The 21,779-nt window shown below is 51.9% G+C and overlaps 1 protein-coding gene across 3 annotated transcripts in view; it reads left to right on the top strand.

Moving 5' to 3' along the window:
• The window catches only part of PDE10A (phosphodiesterase 10A), a 777,492-nt gene that overhangs the window by 308,421 nt on the left and 447,292 nt on the right, over window positions 1-21,779 (top strand). For 2 of the 3 annotated variants that reach the window (XM_018053454.1, XM_018053453.1), the window contains exon 1: window positions 6,372-6,471. The exons of the other annotated variant lie outside the window; for it this stretch is intronic. In XM_018053454.1, coding sequence (XP_017908943.1) covers window positions 6,405-6,471 — 67 coding nt within the window. In that variant the 5' untranslated portion in view covers window positions 6,372-6,404. Of the gene's footprint in view, window positions 1-6,371; window positions 6,472-21,779 lie in introns of those variants that run through there. 3 annotated transcript variants of the gene reach the window in all.

The raw sequence follows: 21,779 nt of genomic DNA, 5'->3' as shown, positions 1-21,779 counted from the left end.
CCCACTCCAGTACTCTTGCCTGGAAAATCCCATGGACGGAGGAGCCTGGTAGGCTGGAGTCCATGGGGTCGCACAGAGTCGGACACGACTGAGTGACTTCACTTTCACTTTTCACTGTCATGCATTGGAGAAGGGAATGGCAACCCACTCCAGTGTTTTTGCCTGGAGAATCCCAGGGACGGTGGAGCCTGGCGGGCTGCCGTCTATGAGGTCGCACAGAGTCGGACACGACTGAAGTGACTCAGCAGCAGCAGCTTGTCTTATTTATCCCCAGTGCCTCCACGGTCACTTTCTACTTAAATGCTTTAAATTGACTTTGGCTCTCTTTGAGAATTGTTTCTTTTGTTTAGGTCTTTTATTTATATAATTATATAAAAATGTATATAATTCTCTTATTCAGTTTTCTATTTGACTCTCAAAGGAAACTGATACATGTGACCTCTGAAAGCTGATTGAAAATGTTGATCGTTTAAACTAGATCTCAGGGCTGTATTTTAATTTGGGTGCTTTTGAGAAGTGAAGACTGCCTCAGCATTCTGTGAATTTCATTGGGTTTCTGAAGTGACTCAATATTTTCAAAATGGCAGTATCTTCAAAATGTAGTTAAGCTCATTGGATTATCACAGAAACTTAGTATTGATTGTTTAGCCTCAGCAGGCCTCTTAACACCAGTCTCCTAGGGGCTAGATGAAAGCAGTGAAAGTGTTAGTCACTTCAGTCATGTCCCACTCTTTGCAACCCCATGGACTGTAGCCCACCAGGCACCTCTGTCCATAGAATTCTCCAGGCAAGAATACTGGAGTGGGTTGGCATTCCCTGACCCAGGGATTGAACCCAGGTCTCTTCAGTTGCAGGCAGATGCTTTACTGTCTGAGCCACCAGGGAAGCCCCAGGGGCTAGATACTCACAGCCATTAAGCAGAGCTTATTTTCATGAGGAATTAATGTTTTGCTTTTGATTAATGAAAATTTCTACTTGGATCTTATTATTCAGCAAGGAATATGCTGAATCCCCCTTTCAGAAGGTATGGATGGATACTTAAGGAGATTTATTGGGAATATTAATGGTTTAACAATTGGCCGGTTCTCAAAAACATTCCCTAATTGAAAATTAAGCACCATTTTGGCATTGTTTTAGTGAAGAATAACAACTGGTTTTTAGTTGTTTTATAACACAAAGCAATACTAAAATGTAGTTTGTTTTATAGTTAACTTATTTGAGTTCATAAAATAATTTAATCAAAACTGCAATTGTAGGGGTATTAGGGCTGAAGGAGTTGGTTTTATCAACTCCAGTCTATTTTCAAGGCTGTCCCATTCAGTATAATGACTTTATAACAAAATTGTTCTTATTGAAATTGTAATGCCCTTTTAAGAAATAGGCCTGACTATACTAATACTGTAAGAATGCATGCTTCTCTTTATCAAGATTTGTTAACATCAGTGCTAACAGAAGTTTGTAAGCAGGTGGCATGAGGTGACAGGTAGGGGAGCAAACATTGAGTGCCTCTAGTGTGCTGGCCTCTGCTAGAGATTATAAGTAGTCAGAGAAGCATGACTTCAGATATCAGACTGTTGAAAGTAAAATTGTCAATGCAAATTTTATGTGCATTAAAATTTTGAAGAGGTTTAGTGTAACACATTCATATACACAGATAAAATACATTAGTTCCCGGAGACAACAAAGCTATGATGGATTGGAGATGAGAAACATGAAAGGAGGCTTTGAGAAAGAAATGCTTAAAACTCTAGTGAGAGATTTGGTGGGCTTGGGAAGGCATGAATTAGTGCCTGGCAGCTGAACTCCAGTTTTAATATGCCAGACAAGGAATAAAGTATCTTCTTAGAGTGCAGAGAGCTTGTGTGATATGATACATGTTGATAATTTAGTAGCAATTAAATGGAAAAGTCTGACATATAAACCCACATGTTTCTACATTTGGGAGCAATAGACACTTGCTTATAAATTAGTTTGCTCAAATAACTGTATTTTAAATGTCACAAAAATTAAAATCAAGATAAAAAAGTCCTTTTATAGACTATCTGTATAAATAGACAAGTTTGATATTTAATCAACCTGTGTCTTATATCTTTATAAAGAAAGGTTACTAGCATTTAAAAAGAAAACAGATTATTCAAGAATTAGCACTGTAAATTTTTATAGCTGTAAGCACTAATATTAAAAGTTGTAAAATAAAACCAATTGAGACACAGGCCCACATGTTGATCAAAGCATTCATAAAATATTAATTGTACTTATTGTACCTAACTCTTAAGCTCTTTTATAAAAGGGGTACATGGTTAACTTATAAAGAAATTTTATGAGAAAAACCAATATTTTACCATTTCTTAGTCTCTTCCTTCAGCCATGCTTTAAAATGTTTTTATGAATATATCTTTCAAATTAGATAATCAGGCAGATATTCTTTCCTGTATATATGAATGATTATGCATAAAATACTAAAATTAATATATAAATTAATATGTAATTAAGCTAATTTTAAAATAACATATAGAAGAATTCTTAGAGAATTTAAGTATGCTTGTGGTTGCACAGGTCCACTAATATAAGGCTTCATGACCAATATAAATTTCTTTCTTGATCATTTTCCTCCCTAAAGGGCAGAGGCAAATGTTTTATATTCTAAAATGCTGAACTACTAGTAATGAGCATCATGATCTTGGCACCCTTCCTGGTGTTAGCTGCCCTGCTAATATTCTTTTAGTTTCCATTCTTTGCGGTGTGGACTGGTGTGTCTTCACCTGAGAACAAAGGAAACTCTTCATTTCATAGAGAGTACGTAGTGGTGGGCTGAATTTTGGCGGTGGTTCTTCCTCTGCTTTTGGACTTACAGCTCCTAATTTCGGTTATGCTTAAATTGAATTGTGATCTGATAACATTTTGACATGTAACTAAGTTGCAAGCTTTATGAGGGCTATCAGAATGGAGAGCTCACTTAATTATGAGCCAGCCTGTTTATTCCTGAAAGGTTTGGAGTAACAAGTGTTCAGTCCCAGTCTTCTCCTTCTGAGACATCACTAAAGAAACTCAAAGCGGAGGAAAAGAATCGTCAAGAAACAGCATTCTACAGGTGTTGCAACACCTGAACCCAGGGGTGAGTGACAGCGCCCGTTCAGGTTGTGTGTTTGTGATTTAAATCTTTGACTAAATATTTCAGGAAGAAGAAACAGTGGCTGGGCGCCTATTGGATTTACATTAACAGAAGTGCCCTCCAGTATTAAGTAAGGAGAAGAGTTAACAGATATGATCAATAATCAGTAGGCTCCTCCTCAACCTGCTCCTTTTCCGTTGTCAGGCTCAGGTATTTTCATTGGTACGGGAAGTGTGTGCCGTCCAGCCATCGGCTGGAGAAAAGAAGGAAGTGAAGTAGAAAGTTGATTTCAGAAGAGGGCTAGTGAACATCCTAAAACCTGTGTCCTGATTTAACGAAGACCCACTTCTGTTCAAACTAACACATTTTCTTGTAACAGGAAAGTCACTTTAATGACTCCAAAAAGGCGACCGAAGAAACTTAAAGGACACTCAGAAGCGTTCTGCCTATAGAAGAATGAACAGTGAACACTTCCAGGAGAAACGCGTCCTCCCCAAACCGCCGGGCAGCCAGGCAGACCCTTCCCCCGGGGCCCGAGGGCGCTGCGCGCCCGGATCCCCGACTCCCGCGCGGATCCCCGACTCCCGGGAGAGTAACAGGTGTTACGCGAAGCCAGCTGCGTCGCCCTGGAGGCTGCGGGAGACCGGGCTGCGCGGCTCGGCCGTTTCGGTTCTTTCTAAGCCAAAAAAAAAAAAAAAAAAAAAAAAATCAAATACAGCAGGCAAATTCCACCCCCTTCCACCCCCTCCCCCTCGTAAGGTAAGAGCCACCGGAATTTTTTGCTGGTTCCGCAAAGTGAAGAATTCCGATCCAGCGAGTGCCAGGGCTGGCGCGCGCTAGGAGCTACGCTCAGAGTCCACCGGGCGGTCGCGGAAACGCCCGGGGACCTGGGTGGGGGACCGGGGCCGCGCCGCCGTCGCGGCGCCCCGCCTGCCCAGTCTGGTGCAAATACATACATGCCCTTTTCCACTGTGGCCGTTTGGATGCGAGTGGGGAAAAGCAGACTAGGGAGGAAATTACATTTCAAGATAAAAAACCCCTCCGAACTGGACGGAGAGAAGAAAAAAAAAGTGGAGGGCTAGAAGAGACCCCGGGGCTAAGTGCACACTGGGGTCCCCGGCCCTGCGTCCACCGAGAGGCTGCACCGCCGCGCATGCCTCTCGCTCAGGTGACCGTCTTGACCTTCGCGGAAGCTGGGCTTCGGCGCGCGGGCCCCAGTCCTGGGAAGGTGACCTAGGCCAGGGAGTCTGGACAGCCTGTCCCGCCGTGGGGCAGCCGGCCCGCCGCCTCAACCCCCGACCCGCAAGCGCTGCGATGGCCCCGCTGCCCGCGACGGGCGAGTACCGACACCTGCGCGCCAGGCGCTCGGCTTTCCAACTTGGCAAACTTCTGGCGGCCGCTCCGTGCTCAGAGCGCCTGTTGGGCGACAAAGTTCCTTTCTGTAGCAACTGCTGGGGGCCGAGGCAGGGGGGCATGGTCCGAGATAGCCGAGGGTGAGGACTCAGTCTCAGAACTTGTTTGCCTTTTCTATTCTCTGGCCTTACCTGGGCAAACTGGGTTGTGCACACAAAGTTCGTTGTAAAGTGAGTATCAGAAAGGGAGTCCTGGGGAAGAGCTGGCTTGCTAAACCCTAGTTTACTGGGAACAGTAAGCCTTGATAGAAATTCCAACCCAGCGTCTGAGTTGGCACTCTCCTGGGAGTTGTGAGCACATTTCGGTTGGAGCTGAGGGCTGGCTGGCGGGAGGGTGCCCGGGCTCGGGCAGGGGACTGGCCGACAGGGCTCGCCCGGCGGTGCACAGCTGGAGCAGCTGCAGGGAGGCGGGTATCAAGAATCTGTAACACCAGATGTGAGGACGCCTCGCAGAGACCCAGGCGTGGCCCGGTCCTTCGGCCCGGGCCTGGGGCGCACCCTGGACGCCGGGAGCCGCTGGGGTGTGGGGCCTGGCGCCGGGGGGCAAGTAGCTGCGGGGCGCGCTGCGTGGGCGCGGGCGGCTGCGGCGTGGGGAACCTTGGCTCCGCCAGTGGGCGTCTTCTGCAGCCGCCGCCGCCGCCTCCACGGGCAGCGGCACTGCGGCGCTTTTCTCCGCTGCTTTCGAGCAGTCGCTGAGGCTTAGCCACCACCGGAGCGCGCACAGACCACGCCACGCTTGCAGGCAGCGTCTCCGCCGCCCCTCGCCCGCCGGGAGCACGCCGATTGTGCGCGCCGGCCAGCAGCCAGGCGCCGCCGCGGGGAACTCGCCCTCGGGGCCCCGGGTACTCCCGCCCCCCCCTCCCATGCGGAATACGATGTGAAGACTGGGCCGAGCGGGCGCGGAAGACCGGAGAGGAGGACTAGGCTGACGATCGGGACGACCGGCCCGGGAGGGCTGGCCCTGCGGGGGCGGAGCCCGCGGAGTCCCGGCCTGCCGCGCGCCCCTCCCGCCCGCGGCCGGCCCCCACCCGCGGCCCGAGGAGGAGGAGGAGGGGGGGGGCATGGCCAGCCCCGAAGAGCCACTTGCTCCCCTCCCCCAGGCCCCTCTGCCCCCGGCGGGGGACGAGCCCGGCTCCGGCAAACTCCGCCCGGAGCCCGGGCGCAGCGCCGCCGGCGGGAGGAGCGCCGCGGGCCCGGGCCCGGCCCCCGAGCCGCCTGGTCGCGGCCGGGCCGAGCGCGCCTGGTCCCCGCGCCCGCCCCCCTCTTCCGCTGGCCGCGCCAGCCCCCCGGGGGGCCCCGGCGCCCTGTCTGCGCGCGGCGGCGGGGGCGGCTGGGTCGCAGCGCGCGCTCCCTTCGCGCTCGCCTTCTCCTCCCCGGTCCGCGCCTCCGCTCCATCTTCCTTTTACTTCTGGCCGCCGCCCCCCCAACCCCCGCCTTCTCTTCTCCCCTCCTCATCTGCCTTCCACCTCCCTGCGCGTCTCCCAGGAAGGGAGGGCGCAGCGGCGGCGGCGGCGGCGGCCCGAGGAGGCGGCGGCGATGCTGGCGGCGGCGGCGGACAAGAGGCGGCTCCCCTGAGCGTCCCCCCCAGCAGGAGTCACCGCGGCGGCGGCGGGCGGCGGCGGCTCTTCCTTTCCCCCGCGCTCCGGGGCTTGCTGCTCTCGGCCCGCGCCGGGCCCCGGCTGCCGCCGCCGCCCCGGCTCCCGCTCGGCCCGGCCGCGCACTGCGCGGGCTCCCGCGGCTTCCCGGGCGCCGGCGGGGGCTGCCCCGCTCCGGGTCCCGGTCCCGGTCCCAGCCCGGGCGGCGGCGGCCGAACGGCGCGGCGGCCCCGAGGCGCCGGCGCCGCGCTCGCCGCCGCGTTCCCGCTGCTCTTCGGCTCCGACATGGAAGATGGACCTTCTAATAACGCGAGCTGCTTCCGAAGGCTGACGGAGTGTTTCCTGAGCCCCAGTAAGTGTCAGGTTCCACGTTCCCCGCGGCGGGCGGCGGGCGGCGGGCGGCGGGCCGGGTGTGTGTGGCCGGCCGGGGGTCGTTGGGTGGCCGGCGACGAGCTTCTCTGGAGGGTCGGGGGGCTCGGCCAGCCCGGGACCCCGGGCTTCCCCAGGCTCTTCGTGTGGCGGCGAAGGGTGAGCCGGGAGGGCGGCGGGAGCCGCGCGCTTGGGGCGGGACCTGCTGCTGCCCGCCTCGGGCCCCGCGGCTGTTTCTGGCCACGCTTGCCCTGCACGTCTTCTGTCAACTCCCGCACCACGGACGCCGGCTCCTCTCTCTTTAGCCTGGGGTCACTTGGCTGGAGCAGAGGCGCTTCCTTCCTCCGGGGGGTCCCGCCCGCTGCCTCCCCCGGCTGGAGGACGGCAGGCCAGGGCCCCGGGACCCCGCGCCCCCGAAGCTGGAGGCACCGGCTGTTCCCCGGGCGCGGTGTCGCGCCCGGCCTGGCTACCCCGGGCCCCACCGGGACCCGGTTCCAGAGCGTGGACCGACCGCGTGGAGATGGGTGTGCCTCCGCCCAGAGTCCACTTTCTCTAGGATCTCGAGTCTAGATCCTGGGGCTTAGCCGGTGCTCGGATTGGTAAGGGGCAGGACAATGGGCTGTTAGGACGAGGGAGAACGGCGCCGCCGGTCCGGACCCCGGGGGCCGCGCCCCACCCGGGACCCCGGGCACTCCCCGCGAGCGGGGCTCGGAGCGCGCCGGAGCAGGGGTGGCGGAAGGCGTGTCACGGGGGAGGGGGGCAAAACCGAGCAGAAGCATCGAGGCAGATATTTGCTAGGAGGCAGGAGGCAGGAGATGTTCAGGGAAGAGGCGCCGGGTGCGCGGAGGAGGGGGCCGCCGTTGTCTTGGATGGAGGGCGAGCGAGGTGAGGACCGGAGACCGGGGCGGGGCGGGAGGTCGCGCCCGCGGGAACCCCGGGCGACTTCGGCGCCAGCCGGGTCGGGCGCGGCTCCTCGAGGCCCTCGGCGCGGGCTCCGGCGCCACCGTCCACCGCGTGCGCACCCGAGCCTTTGTCTGCCTCTCGCCCGGGACCCGCGTTTCCGCGGCGCCTTCTCCCGGCCGGAGGTTCCAGGGTGGCCGTTTTCGGCTTGCCACTCCCATCTGCCGCTCACTCCGCAGCCCTGGCCGGCCTGCACCTCCCGGGCACCCAGGGTCCGACCCCTCCTCGCGGCCGGAACCCGTTTGGGCTCATCGCCCGCCCGGGAGCCTCTGGGGTGCCGCTCCCGGGCGTGTGAGCGTGTCTGGTGGGGCCTGGCCGCCGCCCCCCATCCCGCCGCGAGCTCCCGCCTCCCTGGCAAGGTTCAGCCCGCGCGGGCCGCGGGACCCAGCGGCCTCGCGAACGCTTGTTGGCGGTCTGGAGCCGCTGGCGGCAGTCTCTGCTCGTGTTTGCCACTGACCTGAAAGGACAGCGGGGTGTGGGCCCTGGACTCCCAGCGGACACCTCTATCCTGTGGCCTACCCCCAGTCCGACCCGCCCGGCAGCTCTCAGGTGTCTGCCTCCTTCGGGCCCCCACCTTGCGGGTGTTGCTTGATTCCTAGATGCTGTGGTTCAGGAAGGACACGGTCTGCGGGGAGCGGCCTCGCCTGCTGCCCTTAGACGTGTTAGGCACGGACATCTGTATTTGCTGAAACGGACCCCGCTTGGCAGTGAACTGAATGAAGGTTGGTGAAGAGCGTGGAGCTCCTAACTCACTCTGACTTGAGTTGGGTTAGTCCGGTGCCTAGGACTGGGATTCCAGTCTGCCCCCTTCCTCCTCCTCTAGGGATTTCTTTCACTAAAAAATAAAACAGCAATTTTTCACAATTTGCGGCTGGTTGAAGGGAGGGAGAAGGGGGTGGAGGCTCCCATACCTTGCATATGAAAGTTTTGGGTGGATGACTGTGCTAGGGAGACGGGGTGTGTAGGGATTTCCCTAAAATGATGAAGCTTCTGTTTCTGCTGTTACTGCTGTTTGTCTGGGGTGGGGCAGGTTGGGAGGGATGTTGGGGAGAAGAATAAAGATGAACATCTCAGGTAAGATGGAGGTGTCCTGGGAGAGTCCTTAGCAAACTTTCCTTTTGGAAAGACAGAGGACCTGGTGGGAGAGGGCCATCTGCCCCCCTTCCCACCCCCCGCCCTGCAGGGAGTTTCCACAGGGAGCGGCCCAGTGATGATAGACTCAGGAGTTGTTGAAGGCTTTTGTTTGTTTCTTGTTCCCTGCCCACCCCCCCACCGCCCCCCCCCCCACCGCCCCCCCCACCCCCCCCCCACCCCCCTTAACCAAGTCAGTGAGAAGTAGCTTGGGATAAGGAACCAATGTTTCTAAAAATCTTTGGGACATTACTAAGGTAGTAAGTACTAAAGGTCCCTGGGTTGGGAAGATCCCATGGAGAAGGGAATGGCTACCCACTCCAGTATTCTGGCCTGGAGAATTCCATGGACTGTGTAGTCCATGGGGTTCAAAGAGTTGGACATGACTGAGCAACTTTCACACACACACAGGCACACACACTTTTGAGAAAAATCTATTATTGGACCCACCTCACTGCAAAAACTGCAAGAGGCTAGATGGTGGCTTTAAGGAGACCACATCCAGTTTCTGCTCAGACACTGTGTCCTTCACGGTGGGGACTCTCTTTCTGTCTGTTGCTGCATGACAAGCCACATTTGTGAGAACTGCTGAAGTACCTGAACCTTGGCAGACTTTTTTGATATTTGTCAATGAAAACGAGTCTTTTTGAGAAAAATTTGGGCTTCTGTAAGAATGCGAAAGTGCCCACGTGTAAGGATGTGTTATAGCTGTGTACCTTTATTCCCTTTTTCCCTTTCTGTCTGATCTCTTCTGGGTCTAACAAGCAAGATGTCACATAAAGGCTGCTGTGTCTGATTGTTTGTAGGAATGCCTGTTTTACCATCATCGGAAAGCAATCCTGTTTTGAGAGTATAATAGCCTGTTTCCACTCCTGTGCATTTTGGCTCCGCATTTTGGTTCACACAGATTCACTGATTCGCTGGGTAATGCACGGAGCAAACACTTACTAAGAGCTCCTGCCACTTGCCAGGCACTGCCCTAGCAGGCTGTGGTCCAAGAGTTCACCAGCCTGAGAATAGAGCCTCTGAGAAGCAAGTGCGCCAGTGATGCCCAGCACCAGGGGGGTCAGCGGTCGCTGTCTGACCCTGGCAGGCTGGTGCCAACTGTGCTTCATCAGCCATCTGCCTTTAAGCGCTGATCTCCGAGCTTGTCCTCTGGCACTGGGCTTCGGGACTTCACTGCTTGGAGAGGTGTTGCTGTGAGGTCTGCTTTGCAGTGCTGTGTGTGTGTGTGTGTGCGTGTGCGTGTGTGTGTGTGTGTGTGTATGCACACAGACAGGAAAGGAATGCCAAGAGGCCATGCTTTGACAGGCCAGTAGGAGCTGCATTGTCTTTTGGAGGAAACAGCTCACTTTGTCTACACGTGGAGAGTGGCAGGGCGTGCGGGAGGTATGTATACCAGTGGGGCAAGAGCTTTTGGAGTTGAGTTGGGAATCCTGCCCTAAGGACACACAAAAGGTAAAGGAAGGTCCTCGTCTCTCTTCCTCTCACAAGTGCTCCCGCCTCTCTCCTCATGGGTGTTTCCCCAGTAGGCTGCTGTGAATAATGCATAGAGCTGTAGAAAAGAAAAACACTGCCCAGAGACAGCAGAGACAGCGAGGAAAATGAGATAGCAGAGAGGGATGAGATAGGACGAGAAAGTGTTTGTTGGTGCAGGTGGCAAACACGTCTTCACGCTACAATTTGTTGTGTATTTCTAAAATATTCTGAACAGAAAATGTGTATGTGTCTAGGAAAGGTGGATTTTTAATATACTCTCCATCCATGGCTAACCACTCCTTGCTCTGTTTCTTGAGGCTTAAGATACTGTGTGGCCAACACTTGAGCAAACTGAGATAAATATGGTCCCTTTTAAGAGCAAGTGTGTGTAACACACAGACGCTACACTCAGCTTCACATTTAACTTGTTCCTGTGGACCTGATGATTCTGGGATTGCAGTGCGATGCAAGGCTGACCACACAGCAGCGAAACTGGGTAGAAATCAGTTAACAGCAACTGACAGGGAGATGCAAACAGCGGAAACTAGTCCTTCAGAGGAGCTGCAGAGCCGATGGGATACCCACCAAGATAACCAGCAAAGGAATGCTGTGAGGACCTGCCGCCAGGCCTGGGTGAGATCAGGAAAGAGCCCAGCGACGTGGAGCTGCCTGTGTCTGTCCTGACTGGTGGAATCAGGGTTTAATCCAAAGGAGAAGCTGTTTGAACTGGGAGGACTTATTCAGATTCATCAACTTTTAGTTTCACAAAATTCTTCTTTTAATTTCAAGCAACTTCCACGAACACAGATAATCCCTATACATTTAAATGAGAAACAGTGGAAACCATAGAAGATGGTGTCTTCTGCAATGTCAGCCTGACCCATTAGCTTTAGGTAATTTTGCCTCTAAAACTTTTTCTATCCCATTAACAAAATTAGGTGAGGTGCAATAAATAAATAAGAGATCGGGACACAGCATGGTGACTGTAATTATTAATACTGTATTACATATTTGAAAGTTACTAAGAGAGTAGATCTTAAAAGTACTTATCGCACACACACAAATGCAGTGTAGAGTAATAGATTTTGTTTACTGTACAGAAGGTTGCTTGATGTGGTGAACATTTTACCAGTTAATACACTGGTAGCTATTGTTTGTTAAAATCAGCTCACAAATTCTGAGAAGGAAAGAAAAAATAATTTTAACAAAAAAGGAATATTTCCCTCTTAAAAGAAGAACTCTTAGTTTTAATTGAAAACATTTTAATTTCCTTTTAAAATGTAAATCGAGCTCCTCCAGCTGATATAAATCTGTCTAAGGGGAAACTCCACTAAGTTGTTATACAGTCGCTCAGTCTTGTCCGACTCTTTGTGACCCCGTGGACTGCAGCACGCCAGGCTTCCCTGTCCTTCACTGTCTTCCAGAGTTTGCTCAAAGTCACGTGCATTGAGTTAGTGATGCTATCCAACCTCTCAGCCTCTGTTTTCCCTTCTCTTTTTGCTTTCAGTCTTTCCCAACATCAGGGTCTCTTCCAGTTAGTTGACTCTTCACATCAGGTGGCCAAAATATTTCAGCATCAGTCCTTACAATGAATATTCAGGACTGACTTCTTTTAGGGTGGACTGGTTTGACCTCCTAGTAGTCCAAGATATTCTCAAGAGTCTTCGCCAACACCACAGTTCAAAAGTATCAATTTTCCGGCACTCAAATTTCTTTATGGTCCAAACTCTCACATCCATACATGACCACTGGAAAAACCATAGCTTTGATTTTACAGACCTTTGTTGGCAAAGTAATGGGTCTGCTTTAATATGCTGTCCAGGTTTGTCATAGCTTTTCTTCCAAGGAGCAAGTGTCTTTTAATTGTATGGCTTCAGTCACCATCCCCAGTGATTCTGGAGCCCAAGAAAAGAAAATCTGTTACTATTTTCACCTTTTCCCCATCTATTTGCCATGAAGTGATGGGACTGGATGCCATGATCCTAGATTTTTATGTTGGGTTTAAACCAGCTTTTCCATTCTCTTTCACCTTCATCAAGAGGCTCTTTAGTTTCTCTTTGCTTTCTGCCATTCGGGGGCTGCATATCTGAAGTTACTGATATTTCTCCTGGAAATCTTGATTCCAGCTTGTGCTTCATCCAGCCCAGTATTTCAAATGATGTATTCTTCATACAGGTTAAGTAAACAGGATGACAATATGCAGCCTTGTAGTCCTTTCCCAATTTTCAGCCAGTTCATTGTTCTGTGTCCAGTTCTAACTGTTGCTTCCTGAACTGAATACCGGTTTCTTGGGTGACCGGTAAGGTGGTCTGGTTTTCCCATGTCTTTAAGAATTTTACATAGTTTGTTGTGATCCCCACAGTCAGATCTGAAGTAATGTATGATGTGAAAGTTGGACCATAAAGAAGGCTGAGCACCAAAGAAATGATGCTTTCAAACTGTGGTGCTGGAGAGACTCTTGAGAGTCCCTTGGACTGCAAGGAGATCCAGCCAGTTCATCCTAAAAGAAATCAACCCTGAATATTCATTGGAAGGACTGATGTGGAAGCTGAAGCTCCAATACTTTGGCCACCTGATGGGAAGAGATGACTCACTGGAAAAAATGCTGATGCTGGGAAAGACTGAGGGCAAGAGGAGAAGATGAGATGGTTGGATGGCATCACCGACTCAATGGACATGAGCTTGAACCAACTTCTGGAGTTAGTGAAGGAGAGGGAAGCCTGGCGTGCTGCAGTCTGGGGGTTGCGAAGGATTGCACATGACTTAGTGACGGAACAACAGCAACACAGTGAAAGGCTTTAGCTCATCAATAAAAGCAGAAGTAGATGTTTTTTTCTGAAATTCCCTTGCTTTCTCTATAATCCAACAAATGTTGGCGATTTCATCTTTGGTTCCTGTGCCTTTTCTAAATCCAGCTTGAACATCTGAAAGATTTTGGTTCACATACTGCTGAAGCCTAGCTTGAAGAATTTTGAGCATTCCTTGTTAGCCTGTGAAATGAGCACAACAGTATGGTAGTTTGAAAGTTCTTTGGTATTTCCCTTCTTTGAGATTGGAATGAAAACTGACCTTTTGAAGTCCTGTGGCCATTGCTGAGTTTTCCAAATTTGCTGACATACTGAGTGCAACACTTTCACAGCATCATATTTTAGGATTTGAAATAGCTCAGCTGGAATTCCATCATCTCTATTAGCTTCATTAGTATTAATTGTTCCTAAGACCCACCTGACTTCACAATCTAGGATGTCTGGCTCTGTGTGAGTGACCACACCATCCTGGTTATCCAGGTCATTAAGACCTTTTTTGTACAGTTCTTCTATGCATTCTTGACACCTCTTCTTATTATCTTCTGCTTCTGTTAGGTCCATACCGTTTCTGTCCTTTATTGAGCTCATCTTTGCACGAAATGTTTCCTTGGTATCTCCAGTTTTCTGGAAGCGATCTCTAGTCTTTCCCATTCTCTTGTTTTCCTCAATTTCCTTACATTGTTCGCTTATGAAGGCTTTCTTATCTCTCCTTGCTATTCTCTGGAACTCTGCATTCAGTTGGGTTTATCTTTTCCTTTCTCCTAGCCTTTCACTTCTCTTCTTTCCTCAGCTATGTGTAAGGCCTTCTCAGACAATCACTTTGCCATCTTGCAGGTCCTTTTCTTTGGGATGGTCCTGGTCACCACCTCCTGTACAGTGTTACAAACCACTGTCTGCAGTTCTTCAGGCACGATCTAATCCCTTGAATCTATTCATCACGTCCACTGTATAATCATAAGGGATTTGTTTTAGGTCATACCTGAGTGAAAGAAAGTGAAAGTGAAGTCGCTCAGTCGTGTCCGACTCTGCAATCCCATGGACTGTAGCCCGCTGGGATTCCCCAGGCAAGAATACTGGAGTGGGTTGCCATTTCCTTCGCCAAAGTGTGGTTTTCCCTCCTTTCTTCAATTTGAGTCTGAATTTTGCAATAAGAAGCTGATGATTGGAGCCTTAGTCAGCTCAGCGGTGGAACTGCTCACATCTTACAGAGGAGATAGAGGATGCCTGCACTCTGATTTTCCTTGTCGCATTCTGCACCTCTGCAACTCTCTCACTCAGTGACTGGCCTACTTGCTGCTGCCTGTCTCCCTGTGCAGAAGGAGAGCCTGCTGGGAACCTGAGGGCAGGGGCTCATCTTCCTGGGTTACAGTCCTGAGCCTGGAGAGATGGGGACACATCCATGGAAGGAGCCAGATCCTCATGTTGAAAATTCAGAGGCGAAAGGAAGCTGAACAACAACATGATGTCTGCCTTCTAGGAGCTGAGACCTTGAAGGCCACTCATCAGAAGTGTCCTTGGCCTTGGCCCTGTCCTGAGGAGCCAGGAGTCAGCCCACCGTGTGTTAGGGAGCACAAAGACTAGCGGACAGCAGGCTCCTCAGCGAAGCTGGTGCAGCAGCTCTGGGGCCCGAGCTGAGCCCCCTCTCCTCAGCGGGCCCAGAAAGCGTTCCAGAGCAGCCGGGCCGGGTCTTGCGGTGGAGGGTTCTTCCAGGCAGGGCTGGGGGAAGAGGGCCGGGGAAGGGCATATTGGAGCCTACTCTCTGTGTTCCTGAGTCCAGGTGCGGTCTGCTCACTGCAGGATGAGCCAGTAATCGGAAGACGAGATGTGGATGCAAGGAGCAGCAAGTTTATTCTAAAGTCTGGCATCCAGGACGATTGTGGACTAGCGTCCTGGAGTACCCTCTATGGGAGTCTGGAGGCCAGGTCTTTTATAGAACAGGGAGGGCGAGGACCTGAAGGAGTCAAGTAAGAGGGCAGCCTTGGGGAGGGGATGTGTTAGTTTCTTGGTTCCTGCAGCCATTAACCCTGGGGCTGGGTCAGGGTGTTCCCCTGAGCTGAACAAAGGCTCTTTAGTTTCACATTCTGGCCATGAGGCAGGTTCTCCGAGGCAGACCATTAAGGAAGTGAAGTTGCTCAGTCCTGTCCAACTCTTTGCGATCCCATGGACTGTAGCCTACCAGGTCCTCCATCTGGAATTTTCCAGGCAAGAGTACTGGAGTGGGTGGGTTGCCGTTTCCTTCTCCAGGGGATCTTCCCGACCCGGCGATCGAACCCAGGTCTCCCGCATGGCAGGCAGACGCTTTACCCTCTGAGCCACCAGGGAAGCCTAGAGAAGGCATCCTTTTAGTGACTGTCGTGACAGAGGCAGTGGAAAGCCGAGGTTGATGAGCAAGACAGAGACCTGCAGGCAGTCAGGGCTGGTGCTTCCCCGTTCCGTCAGGAGGTGGCTGAGGGGCGTCCTGGGGAGGGGCTGTAAGGCTGACGGAGCTTCTCCGGGCCGCCGCCGAGGGTCTCGCGGTTGTCCTTTGAAGGGCTGTACAGAGAGGTGAGGGGGAAGGTGAGAAGGCCGCCTTCCGTGGTAGAGCTGGGCTTCTGTGAGGCGGAGGCGGGGGGTCCTCTGCGGCAGGCCCTCCCGCAGGCGAGGGGAGGCCGGGCCGGGCCGGGCGAGACGGGCTGGGTGGCCGCGTGAGGTCGGGGATGGTGGAGGCGCATGTGGGGGGCGGGGTCACGGTCCTGTGACCCGGAAAAGAAAGATCCGCATGGAGAGACGCTGCGCCTGCCCTGTGGCGAGCCCGCTGTGGTGTGGGCCCCAAATAGCAGAGGCGTCAAGCATCTTCAGAGTTTGCACTGAGTTCAGCTGGAGGGTTGGCTGCTCTGGTCTGGGTGATCCATGAGAGTCTCTCCGGGAAGAGGAAGTTAAACTGGAATGTCAGCGACCGAGGGCTGCCAGCTAGGTGGGCGTGAGAAAGAGGTCATCCCAGACAGAGGTCGCCCCAAGGAGCAGAGTGAGGCCTGACCTCTGGGAGCACCTCCCTGAGGTGCCCATGGGCGGTTAGGGCCTTGTCAAGTTTGCATTTTGCTTCCCGATTGGAAGGTCGTGCCCTGGTAGGAGAGGGTGGACGGGAAACTGGACAGTTAGCGGAGTGTTGGGAACAGCGGAGAGCCTTGCAGGAGGGAAGGTATACAGTGAAAGAGCATGGAGGGCTGACCCTGCACGGTGCTTTGGGAGGCGTGGGTGAGCGTGGGCATGCTCGTCTGTGCTGAACCAGGAAGCGGGCACACTTGTGAGCTCTGAGGACACATCTTGGTGAAAATGGTCCAGCGGGATGAGGCTTGAGAAGTGTCTCCAGGAGGCGGGGTGTTAGGCGTGTGGAGCTGAGGCTGAAGGGGAATCTGCCCTCAGAATCCCGGACACAGAAGTGGGGTGATCTGCTGGGGGCTTCCCGCAGAGGAGGGAAGATAAAGCTGGTGGGAGGGAGCCAGGAGAGACTGCCAGATCCGCACCACCCCCCAACCCCGCCCAGGTCATTCCAGTGTTTGGTTGGGGAAGGGGCGTCATCAGATGATCTAACCTGCACGTGTCCACTGAGCACCAGCTGCCTTTGTCCCCACTGCTCATGAGTCAGTCCGGACCCATTCTTGCCTTCGAAAGCTGCTGCGTGATGAGGGATGCGGACAAGATCAAAGGCGATCACTGGTGACTGGTGGAGGGGTTCACAGCGGGAAGCACGTGCTTTAACAGCATCCACTGCCCCCAGGAAGACCCCTGTGTCCCCCTCCATCTGCCTTTAAAGCTCTCTGTGCCATGACCCCCCGACGCCTCCTGTCTCATCTCCCCTCCAGTGCCCATGGTGCCAACCGCTTGGGACCCTGAGCTTCTGGCTGGGTCAGGAGGTCTCCTCCTACACCCAGCCCTTCCCCCGTCCCCCGCCCCCCAAGGCAGCTTTGGTCCTCTGGAGTCCAGCCCTGCTCCCAGCCTGCTCACGGGTCCATCTGTGTCTCCCAGTGCCTGGAGCTTGTACTGGTCCACACGTGTGTACTCCCCAAGGGCAGGAAGCACCTATTCCTTGTCTTAACCTCAGTGCCTCGCACAAATGCCAATGACAGAAGTCTAAGGAATAAGTAGGAGAAGGTGTAAAAGTGGGAGAAACCGAGCAAGACGGTCCTATAAAAATGTGAGTTTCCACAAAGGAACAATGAAATAAGTAAGGTGGCCAATAAATTCTGCTCGTGTAAGCCGAAACTTCCTTTGATTCTTTTTTCTTTTCCACAAGATCTGAGTACGCTCTGGCCCCAGTGACCAGGGCCTCGGAGTCGCTGAGAGCGTGGCATCTTCCTGTATCTGAGCCATGGGCTCGGGGAGCTCCAGGGCTGAGGGCGGAGGGGCTTTCTGGCCGCCTCAGCTTTAGTTCCTGAGGCGGTGATAAAAAGCTTTTTACTTTGACGAAAACACTTTCTAGACTAGGAAAGAGAAAGCGTTGCTTATGAAGTGCTGAAACAGTGCCATGTGTTTGGACGTGCTGAATTATTTATAAGCATGCAAGCGTATCTGACTTTTAGAAGTCGGTGAATGCTGTGTAAGAAGCAGTGTTGCAGGAAGAGCGTGTCCCTGCCTGGGCGGAGCACCCCGAGTGGGGGGCAGTCAGGCTGCGCCGCTCTGTCCACGACCTGGGTGTGCCCCTCCATCCCAGGGTTCTAGGAGCTTCTCAAATAAACCTCTGCAGTGATACCCAGAGGAGCCTGATCACTGTGGTGCTTCTGTGTCCACCACCTGGGTGTGCCCCCCCATCCCAGGGTTCTAGGAGCTTCTCAAATAAACCTCTGCAGTGATACCCAGAGGAGCCTGATCACCGTGGTGCTTCTGTGTCCACCACCTGGGTGTGCCCTCCCATCCCAGGGTTCTAGGAGCTTCTCAAATAAACCTCTGCAATGATACCCAGAGGAGCCTGATCACCGTGCTGCCTGCATTTGGGTCATTATGCATTTTATCTTCGCTATGAAGACTGCATGCTTTTTTTCAAGTTTCCTTTTGTCCCAGGACCAGAAGTTTACTATGGAAACATCTCGGGTCCTCCGTCGTTGTGCCTCTTTAGGATAATGTTCTTTGTGTCTCATGGTTAATTATCTTAAGGCAGGTTAAATACCTACTTACAGAACTGCAGAGATTCAGACAACGTGGTACTGGCCTGTGAATAGATAAACCAGTACACCAGAACGGAAAGGCCTTAAAACAGCGCCAGCCACGTAGAGGAAGTTCGTATACTTTAAAAGTGTCATCTCATATAGGAGCAGTAGAGATGGGCTGTTGAATAGATGATTTGTGGACAACTGAGTACTCATCTGGAAACAAAATAAAATTAGAGCGTATCTTTTACTCCAGGATAAATTCCATGTGGATCATATGTTTAAATATACATTTAAAAAAAGATACCATAAAAACAAGGAAGTTCCCTTCTAGCCTTGGAGTTCAGTTCAGTTCAGTTGTGTCCGACTTTGCCTTGGAGTAGGGAGAGCCATTAAATGTGACTCAAAATCTGGAGTTAATCAAAGGAAAGATTGAGGAGTTAGTCTACATTTGCAAAAACACCTTTTGATGGTCCTGAATAACACCGAATCCCAGTTTATTCTGTGACTCCCTCGGCCTTTCTGCACCGTCTCTCTGCTGCTTCCAACAGGGCAGTCAAGGCTCTTCTTTACCGTCAGCCTTGTAAGAAGGCTAATAGTCCGTATCACAGCAGAGCTCTGCCTGACATACAGGGAGCTCCCAGAATGACGAAGAAAAAAACAACCCAATAAAAATAGTCCAAGGATATGAACAAAGAGATGCTCAGCCTCTTTCACAATAAGACAGTGAAGTTGCTTAGTCATATCTGACTCTTTGCAACCCCATGGATTGTAACCTATCAGGCTCCTCCGTCCATGGGATTTTCCAGGCAAGAATGCTGGAGTGGGTTGCCATTTCCTTCTCCAGGGGATCTCCCTGACCCAAGGATTGAACCCAGGTCTCCTGCATTGCAGGCAGACGCTTTACCATTTGAGCCACCAGGGAAGCCCCTTTCACGATAAGATAAACACCATTTAAAAGCACACCACGGTACCATTTTCTCCAGATTTGCAAAAATTAGTAGATCGTTTAACACACCATTGGTAATTTTATGAGGAGGCAGGTATTGGTGTGCATTCCTGGTGGGAGCACCCGTTGGTAGAGCCCAGGAAGAGAGCAGTTGGCAGCGTCGGTCAGAATTAGCAGTGCATGTACTCTGAATCAGCTGGGCTCCCCTGGTTGTTCAGACGGTGAAGAATCTGCCTGCAGTGCGGAAGACCTGGGTTCAATCCCTGGGTTGGGAAGATTCGCTGTAGGAGGAAATGGCAACCCACTCCAGTGCTCTGGTCTGGAGAATTCCATGGACAGAGGAACCTGGTGGGCAACAGTCCATGGGGTTGCAGAGTCAGACACAACTGAGCGACTTTCACTTCACATTGAATCAGTTGTTTTACTTCTGGGAGTTTATCATTCAGATGTACTCACACACAGGCAGATGACTTCACCCGGTATTAACATGCATGCTAAATTGCTTCAGTCATATCTAACTCTTTGCTACCCTGTGGAATGTAGCCCACCGGGCTCCTCTGTCCATGGGGATTCTCCAGGCAGGAATCCGGGAGTGGGTTGTCCTGCCCTCCTCCAGGGGATCTCTGACCCGGGGCTTGAACCCGTATCTCCTGCGTCTCTGGCTTTGGCAGGCGGGTTCTTTACCACTAGTGCCACCTGAGAAGCCCAGTATTAACTGATTGCAGCGCTGGTTGAAGAGAACAGTCGAAGAAACCACCGGAAGTTGGCCTGTAGGGACCTGGCTAAAGAAAATCTGTAGCAGTGAAACGAATGCACCAAAGCTCTCTGTACACATCGTCGTGTGGAAAAAGCAAGTGTAAAGCCATGCACACACCACACTTCTGTGTTAGAAAGGACGGTGAAAGTGTACGCCTGTGTGTGTCTGTGTTACATAAAGAAACATGGCGGAAACCCAGAAAGCGTGCCCAGTGCTTTGTTGGCAGTTCGGTGGGGATGGGGGCAGTGGATACCCGGGGGCAGGGGCAACAGGAGATGTAGGGAGACTTCACTCCATTGCTTTTTGTATTTTTTTGATTTTTGGATAATGTAATTTATTACCTACTCAAAATTAAATTGAAAAGAAGGTAAGATTTTACCGAAATGCCATTTAACTAACTGTTGTCGTCGTTCAGTCTCAGTCGCGTCCGACTCTTTGCGACCCCACAGACTGCAGCACGCCAGGCTTCCCTGTCCATCACCATCTCCCAGAGCCTGCTCAAACTCACGTCTGTTGAATCAGCGATGCCGTCCAGCCACCTCATCCTCTGTCGTCCCCTTCTCCTCCTGCCCTCAGTCTTTCTCAGCGTCAGGGGCTTTTCCAGTGAGTCGGTTCTTCACTTCAGATGGCCGAAGTGTGGTTGTCCTAGTTTGTGGTTGATGTAATCTTTTCTCCTTTTTTTTTCTTATTGTCCTCCTGCTGAGATCATAGTTGATTTTTCAGCCCCTGAAGTTTGTTCACTTGATTCTGCCTTCCTCTAGCCTCCCACTTACTTCTCCTACACAAGATCTCGAAATGTCAAACCATGCATATTAAAAAAAAAAATCGCATGCATCAATTACCTCTCGTACGTATCAGCTCCTTTCTACGTCATGCGCAGATTTGGAAATGGAAACAAAGCCACTTCTATTTTAATGTAGTTTCTGACTCCGATAGAGTCTATGGTTTCACATTTAAGAGATGAACTATTGTTTACTCTGTTGGAGAGCTGCCCAGCCAGCTTCATCTGGTGGAAATCACTACATTTTGGCAAGAAACTGAGTGTCTTCCCTGTGAAAATGTGGACTTTGCATTCTAGGGCTTCTTAAGGGAGTGCAAATGTAACCTTGAGTGGTCTTGCCACTGAATAATGCCGGTCGGCAGGAGATGGTGCAGTGGATTGTAATTTATTCCCTCGTGGCGGTGATCAGGGTTTTTCCTTTCGAGCCGGGAAGGTGTGAGCTCATGCATCCATTCATCCTTCTCGGCCGCTGTGGGCGCCATCTGGGCAGACCCGCTGGAAACCCGCCCTGACCTCAGAGACCTCGCTGTCCAGCAAGGACAGTGCCCGCCTTCTGGCTGTGCTTCTGTGGTGGAACCGAGTTCTGTAGGTCCTCACAGTTCTGGTCTCTTCTCGGACTTTAGTTTAGGCTTGCAGTTGCTCTCCCCTGTTGCTCTGAGTGTCTGAGTGGGTTTCTTTCCTATCCCCTTAGTTTGAACTTCACCCCTGCTGATTTTTCCTGTGTTCTGCTTATACCGTTGACGTTTTTCTTTGTCTTATCACTTAATATTATTTCCTCCTAGTCCACCCATTGGTTTTATTTTAGCTGCTGCTTCCTTCCTAGTTACTGGATTTTGTGCAAACCCTTTCCTAACCTTAAGCATCAGCCTGGCACTACCTTCACCAATTTCTTTGACCCGTGTGTCCTTGCTTCTGGAATCTTCACACAGTTAATCCTTGTTACACACCCTAGCCTTGGGGACGAGATGTTGTCAGCTTGCACGTACTTGGGCCTCTTGCTGAAGGCATGACTTCCCCATAGTAGCCAGGGTTTGAGGGACAGCCCTGATGATCCCTGTTCTCTTTCCCTGGATGGGCCGTGTGGATCCGGGGGAGGGGGTTGGAATTCCTCCTTTCACTCTGTTGAGCACCGCAGATGCTTTCAAGGCTTTCCGGGTCACTGGGAATGCCTTTGTGTTAAAGATTATTCTTTATTAATGTTACTGCTCTCGTTGAATTGCATTTCTCCTGAGAGCCTGTCATAGCTGGGGGTTCTGGCACCTTTTGTGCTTTGTAACCGTTCTATTTTTTTTTTTTTTTGGTCA

This window comes from Capra hircus, chromosome 9, assembly GCF_001704415.2.
Source record: "Capra hircus breed San Clemente chromosome 9, ASM170441v1, whole genome shotgun sequence".
Lineage (NCBI taxonomy): Eukaryota > Metazoa > Chordata > Mammalia > Artiodactyla > Bovidae > Capra > Capra hircus.
Note: the sequence above shows the minus strand (reverse complement) of the source record. Positions and strands in the feature narration are given on the sequence as shown.